The 15,348-nt window shown below is 47.6% G+C and overlaps 2 protein-coding genes across 8 annotated transcripts in view; both read right to left on the bottom strand.

The window, feature by feature from the left end:
- Nucleotides 1-11,446, bottom strand: part of SORBS3 (sorbin and SH3 domain containing 3) — a 30,149-nt gene extending 18,703 nt beyond the window's left edge. For 3 of the 4 annotated variants that reach the window (XM_047717324.1, XM_047717326.1, XM_047717327.1), the window contains exons 1-3: nt 8,762-11,446; nt 4,853-5,007; nt 195-351 (exon numbers count right to left, since the gene is read on the bottom strand). In XM_047717324.1, the coding sequence (XP_047573280.1) occupies nt 195-351; nt 4,853-4,959 (264 nt within the window). In that variant the 5' untranslated portion in view covers nt 4,960-5,007; nt 8,762-11,446. Of the gene's footprint in view, nt 1-194; nt 352-2,742; nt 3,308-4,852; nt 5,008-8,761 lie in introns of those variants that run through there. The other variant, XM_047717328.1, reaches the window with a different exon arrangement.
- A 341-nt stretch (nt 11,447-11,787) lies between these two features.
- Nucleotides 11,788-15,348, bottom strand: part of PPP3CC (protein phosphatase 3 catalytic subunit gamma) — a 103,551-nt gene continuing 99,990 nt past the window's right edge. For all 4 annotated transcript variants that reach the window (XM_047717331.1, XM_047717329.1, XM_047717332.1 and 1 more), the window contains one exon: nt 11,788-14,315. In XM_047717331.1, coding sequence (XP_047573287.1) covers nt 14,089-14,315 — 227 coding nt within the window. In that variant the 3' untranslated portion in view covers nt 11,788-14,088. The remainder of the gene's footprint in view (nt 14,316-15,348) is intronic.

Here is a 15,348-nt window from a genome sequence, read left to right as displayed (position 1 = left end):
GCACAGACACAGTTTACCCCATGGTGAGGACTGGAGGGCCAGCCTGACCCCCTTGCACATAGCCAACAAGGCTCTCTAGAGCGATCTCCGGCCCCTTCCCTCCATCCCGTTAATCCTCCTGCTCCCCCACATGTCCTAGGAGGTCCCCATCAACTCTGGCCCTACAGGAACCCTCTCCTCACTGTCTCACTCACCCGTGCCCCCCGGGAGGATGACCCTCTGTGGGCCCGGAGATTGCTGGGGATGAAGTCGTCCAGGCTGAGCCCAGCGGGGAGGCTGCAGGGTGGGGCCTGCATGCTTGGGTCAAGGTTGGAGGGCTCCGGGTGTGCCAGCTGCTCCTCTGTGTGTCCTCTGTGGGGAAGGAAGGAGGAAGGGAAAGCCCTGCTGGGCTCAGGCCCCCTGTGCCCTCTGGGCTCAACCTTGGGGTGGGGGGAGGAGGGGACAGCTGTGGGAGGGGGTCGGCCAGCTGGGTGGTTGCTCAAGGACCCAGGAAACAGGCCTCTGTGGGCATTGGCCTGTAGGCTGCCCGTGCGGGCTCCCAGAGGCACAATGGGCTGCTTGTTAGGCCCTGGGCAGGAGCTCAGGGTGGGAGTGGGGGAGGGGGAAGCTAGGCTAGGAAGAGGGAGGCTGGCCAGGAGTGGGCCTGCTGGACAAAGACTTGGGCACACGGGCCTGCTGGCCAGCCCCTCTGGGGCTCTCACTGCACAGTGTGGCCTGCTCCCCCAGAGGGAAGGCAGAGGGAACTGGGGCAGCTGGCAGAGGAGGGCCTGGGCATTCAGGACTTTGTTTCAGTTCCCTGACTCCTCCAGTCCCTCTGTGAGCATCTGCTTGCCAGCAGGCACAAGGGGTTACTTGGGCTGGGGGAGAGGCCCCAAAACAACAGCAAGGCAACCCGCCTACTGCCCAGCGGGGCCAAGGTTATGGAAGGGGGAGTGTGGAGGAGGCATTTCCAGGCAGCAGGAACTACTTCTGAGCACAAAGGAGTACCAGCTCCCTTCCTCTGCCTTCTTCCCTGGGACTAAAGCCTCAGAGGGCTCAGGGTGCCAGTGGGGGGTGGGATGGAAGGCAAAGCAGTGGATAGGAGCCAAGCTGGACTTGCTTGTGGAGACGTGGTGCTGCTGAGTGCCCTCCCCCTGCCACTTTCTTTTATACCCCCAGTCTGGTTTGTTTTGTTTTGTTTTTTTGAGTAATCCCTACACCTAACATGGGACTTAAACTCACAACCTCAAGATCAAGAGTTGCACACCGCACCAACTGAGCCGGCCAGGTGCTCCTATTTTCCAGAGGGTTTTTCGGACAGAGGGTCTTCCTGGCAGCACCATGCCCGCCTGCTCAGCCTGGTCCTGCTGTCCCATGCAAAAGTTACTCCAGGCACCCGGGAGATGGAGGAGGTCAGGCTGTCCAACAGGGCTTGTCTGAGCCTGGGCCTCCCCACCTGTGCAGCTGGACTGGACCAGAGCTGAGCCAACCTCCCCTGCTGGGGCCGGACCCTTTCTGGCGTTGTGTTCGGAGCTAGGCTTGTGTGTGCCTGAGGGGTGTGGGGGCTCACGGGAAGGCCCAGGGGGCCTGGTGAGGTGCTGTGTCTGTGTGCACTGGAAATGGGAGTGCAGTGCTCTGATTGGGACTTGGGGAAGTACCACGGGGCTGGGAGTTCTGAAAGGGGGCTGGGATTACTCTTGCACCCAGTTCCTCCTCAGGCCTTGGGGGCCCGACGGTATGAACAAGGCTGGTGGCAGTCCCTGTCTCTGTTCTGACTGGGGATCTCTTCTGACATCTGAAGGACCTACTGGGGACATAGCTTTCCCATGTCGTTCCCTGGCTGTGGGGGGAGTGAGAGCTGGAGCTGGAGGAGGAGCAGCTCCCCAGCTGGATCCAATTAGGACTCCGACCAAAAGCAAAACATGTAGGCACACCCCTGTTCCCCCGCTGTTCTCCCTCCCCTTGAGGGGGAAATTGAGGCAGGGGACAGCAGAAGATCCAGAGGCCTGGGGCTGCCTGGCTCCTAGCAGCAACCCCTCCCTTCCCAGCTGACTGCTTGAAGCCAAGTTGCGAGGTCAGCACCAGCAGTCCCAGCCATCAGCTGACCCCAGCCGCCTTCCCTCTCCTCCCATCTTCCCACCCTTTCCTGCTCAGTGAAAACTGCCCTCTAGTAGTCTGGGGAGGACAGGACAGGGGTTACTGATCCTTGGTGACCCCTCCCCAACACTGGTGGCTGTGGCAGGCACACTCCAGACATAGGGGTGCGTGGGGCAGAGTGGGCTGACTTTTTCTCTCAGTGGCTGTGCCAGGAGAAACTAAAAGCCACTTCTCACAGAGAAATGGGGGCATGGAGGCATTGGTCCTGCATCTGGCAGAGGACAGACAGGTGCCAGGAAGTCTCCGGGGGTCCTCCCAGAATTCTGGCAGTCCTTCACCCAAAGGGCTGGAAGATGTGAAGTGGCTCCGCTGTTTGTAGTTGGCAGACTCCTTTCCACCTCCAAGTATGGCCCTGACCTCGGGGGCTTGGCCCTAGGAGACTTTCCGGGTATTTTCCAGTTACAAGACCACGTGGACAAAGCCACGTTTTCTCGAATTTCGCCTTTTCCAGATCGAGAGGGGACTTCTTCACCTCTTTCCAACCCAGAGCTGGGGATGAGGACCCCAGGGGGAGGGGCACTTTGTCTTCCCTGAGGGTTGGGCACGGGTCCCTCCCCGCCCGCGGCCCCCGCCTCCTCTCTGCCCCCTCCCCTTCCCGGCACCTACCTTCCCCAGCAAGCAGATGGCCCCGACTGAGGACGCCAGGGAGGGCAGGAGCATCTCTGCCCGGCTCCCGCCTGGCGCAGCCGCGGCGGGCTCTCGAGAAGGGAGGGCAGGGAGAAGTCCGGGCTGTGCCGCTCGCCCTCGTGACCGGGTCAGGACGGGCTCCGCGAGGCAGAGAGCCGGAGGAGGAAGAGTGGGATTGACGGGGCCGAGGGCACGCGCAGGGAGGGAGGACTGCGAGAGGCGCGCGGGCGGGCGGCGCAGTTTGTCTCCTTCCAATCTACGCTGTGGGCCGCGCGGACAGAGTGAAGGGGCCGGAGACTCCCTCTCCAGCCTGCGGGGCGGGGGCTCGGGCCAGCCGGCTGGGGCGTGCGAGTGCCCTCAGTCGGGGCGCGCCGCGGGGACGAAGTGGCCCCCTGTCCAGGGGGCCGGGCCGACCGCGGGCGGCGCCGGGAGGGGCCGCCGAGGGTCCCCGGGGAGCCCGCTCTGGTTTCCCAGCTGCCTTCCCCGGCCACCACCGCAGGGCTGCGTCCGGGCTGGGGGTGTGTGTGTTTAGGGGGGATGGGGTGGCGAGCGCCACTCAGAGTTTCCAGTGACATTTCCAGCGTGTGGGAAGGGAGCCCTGCACGGCGGAGCCAGGACAGAGGGCAGGAATGATTAAAGATCCCGGGTCAAGCCAGCAACTGATACTGCGCTGGCAGCCTCGGAGACAGGACCGAGATGCAGACAGGCTGGGGCCGAGATAAGCACCGCCCCCCCCCCCCCCCCCAACAAGTGGAGTGGCTTAGCGGACCGAGTTAAGGCCCCGACGCCTCCTTCCCCACTTGGTGAGATTTTGTGCTTTCGTAAGCGCGCGTCCGGGCGTGTGCAAAGAAACACACGCACACAGATGCGCGTACACCAGCCAATGGGCGGATGCTCACACACGTGCTCGCACCGCCAAGGGCGGCCTGGGGAGGAAATCGGCCTTAGGGAGCGGCCCCCTGGGCGTGCCGTGCCTCTGAAGAGGATGAGGGCGGGGTCCCTTTGGCGGGGATGGGGTTACCAGGGTCTTGGTGTTCCCATACACCGTAGTTGTTTTGATCTTGCTGCTTTTCCGCTGTTCCCGCTGCTCTGACACCAGTCCCAAGAGCCTGCGCCCATTGGCTCCCAACCCCTCTGGCCATACCGTCTTTCCCTTCTCCAAGCGTCTGTGCCCGCTCGGAGCATGTTACAGAATGTGAAGGTGCTTAATGAATGTTTACTGTTCATGGAAAAACTGGAGTACTTCTTAGCCCTTGGCTTGGTTCTGGCACCCAAGACCCAAACCAACCAAATTGGGCAATTTCACATCCATTGGGGGAGTGATCAGTGATAAATTATAAAAATATGAAAACATTTATTGCATGCCTACTGGTGTAAAACTGGTATCCTGAGGCCACCATGCACTTTAGGGTGTTTTCCAACCACATCATTCAACTCAACAGTGGAGAAGGCAGGGACTGGAGAAAATATGAAAAAAATTTTTTTTAATTCCACCAGTATTGATGCTATTAGCTTTATCTTTTCTCAATTCAGTTAAAAGAGCTCTCCCCGTGCAGTGAACCAGCTTGAAACGGTATCACATGTGAAAGAGGAAGGAGGCATGTTTAGGTTGTGCAGAAGCTTGAGAGAGACAGGCATGCTGGCCAGCGTCCAGTGTCTGCGGGGATGCCATGTGGAAACAGACCGACTGCACTAGTAGAAGTGGGACCCTTGGGTGCATACTTGGAAGAAGATCCAAGGTTTCCAAGGAAGAACTTCTAGGAGGATTATAGGGGTTCCAAGCCTACCGATCATGGGCATCAAAAAGTACTGACCGCACTGAACAGGTTCTTGAATGAGGTCACCTTTAAGGCCCCTTCCAAGAGTCTATGATTCTCCAGGAAAGCTGAAGGGTGGGGAGGAATGGGTAGCCCCGGGCCACAGAAGACATCTGCAGAAAGGAGGGTAGGCATTCTGGGACTTCTTGAAGATGGGCAGCCATGCATTGTCCTACCCCTAAAGCTAGGTACTTACCTACCCACCCTAGGCACCATCCTACTCCCTCCCTCAGGGCTTAAAATATGTGCCCATTTCCCTGTTTTTTCCCCACCTGTCAGAATCCTTGCGACTAAGAAGGGCCACATCTCTTTCATGTTCTTCCTTGCTCTCCAAAGATGGTGAAGCCGAAGATCTTCCAATTCCAGGAATCCTGGCCATACCCTCTCTCACAGGCAGCAAGCGTCTCTTATTCTCTAGGGCTCTGACCTGGACTCCAAGATAAATATTTAATGTAGAGGGTGCAGCTGAGCTGACAAAGGTCCTCACTTCCTGTTCTCACAAAGGAAGGTAGCAGCCAGGGACAAGGAGCTGGGGACTGGCTACCAGTTTCATCTCTATGGGAATAGGGAACCCAGTAAACAGCTCTGTAGGAGGTGGCGGGTAGGCCCCACTGGAGACCTGAACCTTTCTCCTGAGCTGCTCTATACTTATTGTTCCCTGGTGGCCATTGGGCCTCATAGCAAAGAGGATGAGAGATTGGTAGGAGCATAGAGCATAAGGAATCTTGACTAGTCGATTCCTCTCTTTCTGCACATATTTGGGGAGAAGAATCCCTCCTTTGAAAAGTGGGAGATTAAAGGAGGGAGGAGGAAGTAGCAAAGTCCAAAGATGTAGCCAAGAAACAGGTATCTGCTTTCTCACTTCCTCCCTCCAGCCTCAGTTCTACTTGCTGTGGGCCTAAGCCCGCAGACAGCTGGCATGGTTTAGGGAGAGGCTGTCTGAGGTGACCTGGCTGTTGTCAACCAAAGAGATTCTTTTCATCCCAATGCACTATCTGCTCTGGTGACTCCCTTATCTAACAGGGACCTCCTTCCCTGTGACTCTTTCCCTGTCCCTGGCACTGCCTTCCATCAGGGGGCTGCCTCTGCCTTCTCAGAGTCACCTGAGCCATAGTAAACACAGTTACATAACTGCTCTATTTTTCCTAGCTATCTGATCCCAGTCAGCAGTATGCCCCACCCCCACCCCCACCCCTGCTCCTCAAGCCTGCCACCTTTTGTTCTGCAAATTCTCCCCAGGTGGCACTCATGTCAACACAGATCTGTCCATGCCCTCCACCCCAGGGGATATTAGCCAAGAGACTCCCAAGAGATGTGGCTCTTCATACGGAGCCGGAGAAGGTGGTGGTTGTTCATACAGGAATACAGGTCACTCTGAAAACCAACCTCTGTCACCAAGAAAAAGGATGAATGGAAAGAGCCCTTAAGTGGCTTTTTATTGTAAGTGAGCAGAGAATTCAGTTTTATTTCTCAAATGGAAAAACGGAAGCCAGGGACCCCAGAAGACATACACCTGAACTCTCAATTTCTGGAGCAGTATCTTTATCTAGTACTGGGAGTCTGGCATTTGAATGTCACACTCTGAGATGTGCCTCTGAGCAGCTGAGTGGCTTCCTGGCCTTGCACCTCAGTCCTCCCACAGTAGGCAAAGAAAGGGCATTGCTATTCCTTCCCTTTTCCTCCACAGGGATGAACTCTGGCATATTCTTTAGTTAGGCTTTGAGCAGGTTTTTAATTTGGCTCTCAGAAGAGTGTTCTCTTTCTGCCAGGGGGACTGAGCAAGCAGATGGAATGGAGTGAAAAACTATCCACCACAGGTCACATACGGACTGTGCCTGGCGGCCAGGGTGTGGGTGGACCCTCATGGGAGTGGAGAAAGAGGCTTTCAGGCCTACCTTGCTCTAGTCTCTCCACAGCACACATGTGATATTAACAGGAACCATCTATGCGGGTTCTCGGAGTCAGTCACATCCCAACCCCAGAGGCTGCGACAGAACTCAGCCTTTTGTCCAACTGTCTAGGCTATCTTCAAGGAAGCCTTGACACTGACATCACATCAGCAACTGTTCCATCTCCTTCTATGGGTGAGCAAACGAGCCTCATGGGCACATGGTGGGTCTTTGAGAAGAACTGAGCTGGATGAACCTCTTTCAGTTCTCAGGAAAGAAAGAGCAACTGGCTATCAGCTCTTTAGAAAGCAGATTTTATGAGGGAAGAATAAGTAAGTGATGACCTCAGAGGGAAAATCCAGCCAAGTCAACTCAGCCACAAAGAAGGACACACAGAGCAGGGGCTGGAAAACTAGGTCTGCATCAACCTTCTTTCCTAGCGCAGGTAAACTGAGATAAGGAAGATAAGAGGGTTGATTTGTTGATCAGAGCCCGACCTCACAGTGTCCACTGGCCTCCAAACAAAGAATAACCTTGTCTTCCCACTCCCTGAAGTCTATGACCAACCTTCTCCTGAACTGCACCAACATCAGAAAGACTGTCTAATTTACCATTACGTTATTAATCTACTGGACCAAAATTGATTAGTTTCTCTCTAAAACCTGCAAGTCATGAGAGAAAACCCAGGAAGACCATGTGATTACATACAGCAGGCAAGAAGGTAGGGAGTCAATCTACATGTGGTGGCAGGTAAACAGGAGTTTGCATTTTAGTTCTTAATTTCCAGGATTTTAAGTAACCTTTTTCACAACTCTGGAAATAAGGGCAAACATTGCCTCATTTTACTGAAGGTTTAGCTGAGGTATAAGGACATTGCTAAGTCAGGACTCTATTTGGATAAACAAAGATTCCAAAATGCATACCCAGCTTATCTGAAACTAGAAACCTGGGCTTGTTTTCTGGCCTGTAAACTGCACTGTGGCCCTTGATGGTGCTGTGCTTACAGTACAGTTGCCTTACTCAGGCCTGCCAGGGATTCCTGCCTGAATTGGTAAAATGCCTTCATGGATACAGTTATCCACTCCAAGGGCCCTGGGTGCTTCCCCTTCCCTCAATCCTCCAATTATTTTCCCTTGTGAATGCACAGTGCCTCGTGGTATTTCTACTTTGGGGAGGAATCAAAAGGCTGGTCTTACACTTCCTTTTCTTTTTAGTCCAGCTCCACATTCAATGTCTCTCTGGCTCCTTTTACTTTTCCCAAGATGGAACTCATGCCTGTCTATTATTAGGATCATAAGCAGAGTTATTAAATTACTACAATAAAAATTATCTTTATCTTTTATAAAGACTATATGTTTTCTGGGATGTCTTTCTTCCTTTTCTACAAGTAGTGGCCTCTGCTAGAGAAGGCACAGCAGGAGCTGGGACTTGAGCAGGAGTTAGTGGTGGGCCGAGTGCTGGGAAGGAGGGTGGGACAAGGCAGTATGGGAGAGGCAACACTGCAGCCCCCAAAGCCTATTTAAAACTAAAGAAAGAGCTGAAGAGGTAAGGGAAAGAGGCCTTTTTTTGTTGTGATGAGATTCCTTTATCAAATACCAGACCAGACATCAAACAGCAGGCTTTCCCTTGATTTCTGGAATTATTATCAAATGGGTAAGAGCCAAATATAAGTGCCTCTACCAGGAAATAAAGGAAATAAAGACACAGGAAGCCAATTAAGTTATCATTTAATTTTAACAGTTTTTTTTAAGGTGACTTCCAATTTACAATAAGAAAGTTTTAACAAGTTAATTTCTTGATCACAAGACTTGTTAATTTCTGCCAATAAATAACATTTCCACCATTTTCTTTAACCTAACCAAAAACAAGAAAAAGCAAGTAATCTCTCAGCACAAGCAAATAATCCATCATTCAGAAAAGCCTTTTAAAAAATGACATCATGAGCTAATCTATGTCTGACCACCTCATTTAGGAAGTAAAACCAGAATCCTTTCTTGGAAAATGCCTCCTAACATTCCCACTGGGAAAAAAATACTATTGGTCACAGTGCATTGAGAAAGGAAAAGTAAGGCGTTCATGATGGCATCTTCAAAAAGGTTCTCTAACAGACCAAAAAACCTGTCTTTCTTGCTGAAAATCAAAATCTGCGGTAAGCTTCCTTCTTATTACAAGCACTTCCAGTGTTACATGCCAAAAAAAAAAAAAAAAAAAAAAGCCCAAAACAAAACCCACAAAACGTTATTTGGAAACAGCTATGTCAAGGGAGTGAAGGGGATCTGGGCAAGAACTTACAGGAAGGCAGTATGCATGGCCCTACTTTAGAGCTGTGCAGAGGGATGGTCCACAGCCATGTCCTTGCTTCTTGATCTTAAACCACCTTGACTTGTCATGAGGGTGTAGAAGAGGAGAAGATGCATAACCCTGTCTCAGACAAAGGTGTTATTTAGCAAGTCTTGCCAAGGTTGCTGGGGCGTGAGGCCAAGGCCTCCCGGGAGGGAATATCCTCGCCAGTATCATCTTTACCTTTGTGACTGCATAGATGAAGGCAGCTACGCCTGGCCCCATTCACTTCGGCTGGCTAGACATATGCAGGGCAGGCCATGAGTCTCAGAGTAATATAGGTCCCCTCTTTCACACCGTGGCAACGGCACAAAGCTCTACTGTTAACACAGTTCTCTGTACAACCCAAGAGTAACAACCCTTTCTTTCCAACTACACAATTTTCTCTAGACACATCTGCTCTTTCCCAGGAGCATTTCATCCGAGCCATGCTGAAGAGGGACTAAGGCAACACAATGCTTGCAACTACCCTTCAGGTCATCCAGACTCTTCTCTGGCTCCTGTTGGGGCTCCTCAGCCTGCCCTTCTAATAGCAGACATCAGGAAAGATGTGGACCAGGTGCCAGGCAAGATGGTACCCATCATTATAACCACAAATTATTTAGGAAATTGGAGACTCATTCCCATAACTGGGGCTTTGGGTTTACCTTCCCTCTGAAATTGTTTCTGCCTACATATGAAAAGCTGAATAATGCTCTGAAAAAAACTTGGGTTCCGCTGTTACTATAACAACCATAGTAAATATTGGGGATTCTAGAATGACATGGGATCAGAAATAATTTTCAATATAAAAATTGGAGGAAAAAAATCTGATAATAAATAGAAAGAAAAACTATCAACTAGGTCATCTGGGATAAGCTCTCCCTAAAATGTAAACTGTTTTATCTACATAAAACAAAGGAGGGTGGAGGGAAGTGACTTTAGCCTTACTTCTTCTGAGGCTGGAGACTCTTGAGTAATGACCATGTAAACCCAGCTGCATGTCACATAAGCATGGTTTATAACATTTTCTTATGAAGACCAGCTACCTCAAATTTTGTGTTTTAATATTATTTAGAAGAGGATCTATGGAACAAAGACAAGGCTGAAAAGCCCTAAAGTTATCTAATTTTAGAAATCTCACCCTTGCTCCTTAATGACATTAAATATTAATATTCTGTTGGCAAAACAGATAAAAGGATTTTTCTTTTCCTATTTTGAACAGTGTCAGGAAGTCATACCTAAGTTATTAGGATAAGATATCAAATCTTTGCTATTGACAGGAATTTGCCTCACTAACCACAACTGTTTGTGTAGGAACAGAAAAGGCCATGTAAATATAGATAGAAGGATATGAGAAATACTGATATTCCTGGAGAGTCTGACTTTCCTATCCCTAGGCAAGGAGCCAGATCAAGCCCATCAGAGTGTGATACACAATTTTCACTTTGCCAGTTAGTATCCAGTCAAAAAAGGGCAGCCAAGCCAATCAGCAATGTCTGTCCCATAACCAAGTGTTTGCCTTGAGGTTTTAAAGAAAACTGAGGCTGCTTTTGTTTAAGCATTCCATTAAACACACACACACACACACACACACACACACACACACACACACACACAGACCCCCTTGGCTTCTTGGGTTGTGTTTGCTCTAAATATTCAGAACACAGAAATTTTAAAAGTATGTATGTTTTAAGTTTGTGTTAGATGAGTTTTCAAATTTTTATTAAAAACAAAAACCAAACAAACAAAAAAACAGTCATCCTGGGTGCCTGGGTGGCTCAGTGGGTTAAGCCTCTGCCTTTAGCTCAGGTCATGATCCCAGTGTCCTGGATTCAGCCCTCCACATCGGGCGGGCGGGCTCTCTGCTCAGCAGGGAGCCTGCTTCCTCCTCTCTCTGCCTGCCTCTCTGACTACTTGTGATCTCTGTCAAGTAAATAAATAAAATCTTTAAAAAAATAGTCATCCAATCAATTTGAAATTCCATATGATGTAGATGTAAAACAAAATTAGAAAAACTGGTCCTTGGGAAGTGTCATTTTTTAAATGATATTTCAGTAAAGTATACAAAAGGGTCCTGCAACATGTCTAAGGAACTGATATAAGAAGTGTTTTTCTCCCCCCAGATGGGAGGAGTTGAAGAAAATAAGGTCCCTAGGGACCTTAAAGTGAAGGGGAAGAAGAGAAAAGCATTTTTAGTATCTTTAAAACATGCAGGAGGAAGATTTAATAAAACAGAGGAGGCTTTGAGAATGGGGATACTGCAGAGCTCTGACATCAGCTAAAATGTTTGAAATGATGGCCTTAGACAAACCTGGAACAGGCAATCAGCCATCCCGGGAGCTACTGCTTAGATTAAAACATTCGAAAACATGCTGAAAACCCTCCAATGAAGTCTAAAGTGAAAAACAAGTACTGTTGTCATAATATGTATATCCATATACGATATATCCACATATCCCCAAGGCTCATACCTTCTGAACTGTCTTGAGTCACAGGTGCAAAAACAGATGAAAGTACAGACTGATGGTCTCTCTTTCAGAAGCTACATGTACCACATGGAGACACATTTATACACAACTTTCCAAACTCTTGAAACACATACCTCAACTTTCTATAGAACATAAGAAATGCCTTTACCTTTAGAATTCAATAGAATTTTCTTTTCTTTTTTTTTTTTTAAAGGTTTTATTTATTTATTTGACAGACAGTAGTAGGCAAGTAGGCAGAGAGAGAGAGGAGGAAGTAGGCTCCCCGCTGAGCAGAGAGCCCGACGCGGGGCTCGATCGCAGGACCCTGAGATCCTGACCCGAGCCGAAGGCAGAGGCTTCAACCCACTGAGCCACCCAGGGGCCCCAGAATTTGAATTTTCAAACCTAACTTCCTTGTTGCTTTATTACAAATTCACTCTGATTTTCTTGCATGACTTCTTACCTCTCTGGCTGATCTTTCCACAGCTCACAGGACACCTGTAAAATACATCCCTTTTTTTTTTTTTAAGTATAGTATATACATGTTACATTTCAGATGTACGACTTAGTGATTTGACAAGTTTATATATCATGCTGTTTACCACAAGTGTAGCTACCATCTGTCCCCCTCCCCTTACATCCCTATTATGGTATCATTGACTGTATTTCTTATGCTGTGTCTTTTATTTCCATGACTTACTCATTCATAACTGGAGGCCTGGATTTCCCTCTCACCTTCACCCATTTTGCCCATCCCCCTCCATCTGTCAACCCTCAGATTGTTCTCGTATTTATAGGTCTTTTGCCACACCTCTGTCAAGGAACCTTGCTTTACTGTACAACTTGTTTTTGAGAAGATGATGAAGACATTCATAAATAATAATCCCTTTACTAGAACAGCATTTTTTTGCTTGTAGGATTTTCAGTAACTATTTCACTACTTGTCTGATGACGAAAGCTCTTAAGAGTGGTTTCTACTTGCAGACTATGTAAGTGTAACAGCCTCAGCTAGGAGAAAAAAGAGAGGAGACTCACATCCATCAAGTCTGTCATGTGGACTGACCTTCATCTTAGGCGAGATTTCCAAAACAGTGGTCCTTTCTAGACTGGGGCTGGGGGAGGGAGGACTGTGAGGCTATCCAGGTGAAGAATTCCCTCTTTGAATATAAAAAAATGATGATCAGTAAAGATAATTACTCAAGACTTTGTGTCCTTCCTTTCATAGGTTTTATTCATGATCCAGTAAGAGGTCTGTTATCTCCTTCCTCCATACCCTCCCTACCATTTTTTAGTGACAGAGCAATCCATGCCACCAGATTCCAAGCCCTAAAATACTTTGATCTCTGTCATAAACTGGGAACTGTTAGCAAAAGGTATAGGAAAACAGAGACAGATAGGCTAAATCCTCATTCTTCTAGTGAAATTATATGGGTTTTTTTGGAAAAAGGTTTCTGGTGTCCTTAAAACTTACTTAACATAAAGCACTATTGTCAGGATTCTTGCTTCAATTTGCTGGGCTCCTACCTCCCAAATGATATTAAGGATTCTGTAAATAAGCACTTTGGTGTAGTATTACCCAGACATGCACAGTCACTGCAAAGTTGACCAATGAGTATTATGACATGGCATCTGTCACCAGACTAAACTAAAAACGGGAGCCCAAGGATCACTGAAATTTCTTTCCCTCGCTAGTTGTTACTTGAAAAACTAAGAGAAGACTATTCAGACACTGTATCTGAACACTTGTTTTTATATTCCAAAATATGCTGACAGAGACTGACATACAGTTTCAACCTAATGAGTGTTTAAAGATGGAGAAACATCACAGGAATTGATATACAATATAGGAAATCCTCGTCATCCAATGCCCTTTAGCAAGACTTCCAAATCACAAGGGGATCATTCTACCCTAGTCAGTTTCCATTACCCCCGTTGGTTTTTAAAACGCTGACATAGAAAAACAGAAGGACAATGGGGAGAACAGACACAAGAGCTAATGTAATCGCACAGAAGGACATAAATACCTCTTACTACCGGGAGTTCTACAGAGGGCATTCATACAATATTTAGAATTGTAGCTTCCTTTGCAGTTGGGTACATCACCTGGGCTTCAAAAATGAAAGCAAACTGTTCCAAATGTCCGAAGCTCTAAGGGAAGTTTAAACCCATCATGCCCATGACTGGAAGAAGAAATTTTGAGTAACTCTAAGAAAATCCCTCACTGCTTTTTATTCTGCCTTACTAGAACATAGAACATATTAAAAAGAACTGAGAGTTCAGAAGAAAGTAGGTTATATGGAAAACATTCTCCTTGGCCCTCAAACCACTGGGTTTGGGTTATTCATTTAGAAGTTCTACTCTAATCAAGTTTTCCATACGAAGAGAAGTTTTAGCCACTGAAATCTGAGCAATCTTTTTCAACGGCACCCTGTAGACAGGGAAAAGGAAAACACCCTCTTATGTTTGAAACACTATTATTAGTCTGAAATGAAAGATATTACCTTCCAAAAGAATAGGAGAAAAGGCTGGCTAGTTCGAAACCAGGGTGGAGGTTTCCAAGGCCCTTTTATTAGGGGAAGGTCCCCTTTGCAGCACAGAACTTCACATATGTATCAGACAATCAGATCAGTTCTTCAAAAGTAGGGAAAAAAGGGAAAAACAAAACAGATGCACTTTTTCTATATATTAAGCATAAATTAAAAACAATTTATAAAATGGTCACCTTTCTTACAGCATAAATGCAGAGTGAATTATGAATGCACCTCCAGGTTTAAGTTGTTAAAGTTGTTTTTGTTTTGTTTTCCAATAAGAAATAAATAAAATTTGTTCCTAAGTTTTGGATCCACCTGTGCCACAGCAGGGCTCTGTGTCACTATTGGCTCTTCTCCCCCTGTCACTCCTGTGCGCAGCATTGGACTGTGCAGGGCCCACCAATTTCACTGGCCCATCAGGGTACTGGCTGTCTTTTCGGGGTGGCATCCGCTCATTAATTCGGTCCAGACCTCGGGCTTCTTCAAAACTCCGGATCCTGTGCTGAAGTGAAAACCCTCTGATGGCTACAGGAAAACAGGAAAGGGAGGAGCTCAATTAGACAGCAAAGCAACAAGCTTGAAGTTTTTTTAGCATACAGCAACTTCCTAGAGAAAACCATAGAAGGGTCGGAGCACATGTCTGGTGAAGGTAACGGGCAACATTTGACTTGAATCAGCCTCACCTGAAGCTACTGCTTCTTATGGCAAATAGGGCAGTTGAAACTGTGCAAGTAATTTTCACAGAAGCTCAGGACAATCAATCATGGCATAAGTAAACCCGACAAATGGCTAACAAGTTCATTCTGAACCTCAGTGCATTTGAGTAAGGGTTTCTTATGGGCCTGAAACATGCTTAATGTAAGAGAAAAGGCAACACTGGAATAACAGAACAAGTTGAACAGAGTAGTCAACTTCAGCACGAACAGCGTACTGATGACCAAAAAAAGTAATAAAAGAGCTCATCTTTTCATTTAGAAGGACAGCTTTTTCTCATGCACAACCAGGAGCTGAATGTAAGTTAAAAGTCATCTAGATAATAGCTTCTGGATATCTTCCTTCTGACTGAACTTTTGTATCACCAAAGAAAGGCATTCCCATTTTGAGCCACCTTACATAACAACACAATTAAATTAATAACACAAGTTTATAAATTCTAATGATTTTCTTTGTCAGATTCCTAGATGACCTGTTACTCAAAATTTGTTTTCAGAGAAACAGAGATGATTTAGCTTGAATACCTTAGGGCAACCTCAGAAACAAATCAAACTACATCCTAGTCCACTTTTGCCTCGCTCTTGATATCGTTTAGAATCATTAGATAAAGAGGCTGACCTGTTTGAGTTTCTAGTAATCACACAGAAGTCACTTCTATATAGAAGGGCTACAGGATTAAACTACCTGATTCCTCATGACCAGTTGCTTAAGCTTCAGCCATTGCATTAACACTGACAGAGACCACAGAGGACTTTAGCTATGGAGAGGGTCATTTACATTAACACAAATACGGGACACAAAGGAAACACTTTGTGGGCATGCCTAGAAATATTTATTCCTTTCC

Source organism: Lutra lutra, chromosome 2, assembly GCF_902655055.1.
Source record: "Lutra lutra chromosome 2, mLutLut1.2, whole genome shotgun sequence".
Taxonomy (NCBI): Eukaryota; Metazoa; Chordata; class Mammalia; order Carnivora; family Mustelidae; genus Lutra; species Lutra lutra.
The sequence above is the reverse complement of the archived record's forward strand: the minus strand, read 5'-3'. Positions and strand labels throughout refer to the sequence as shown.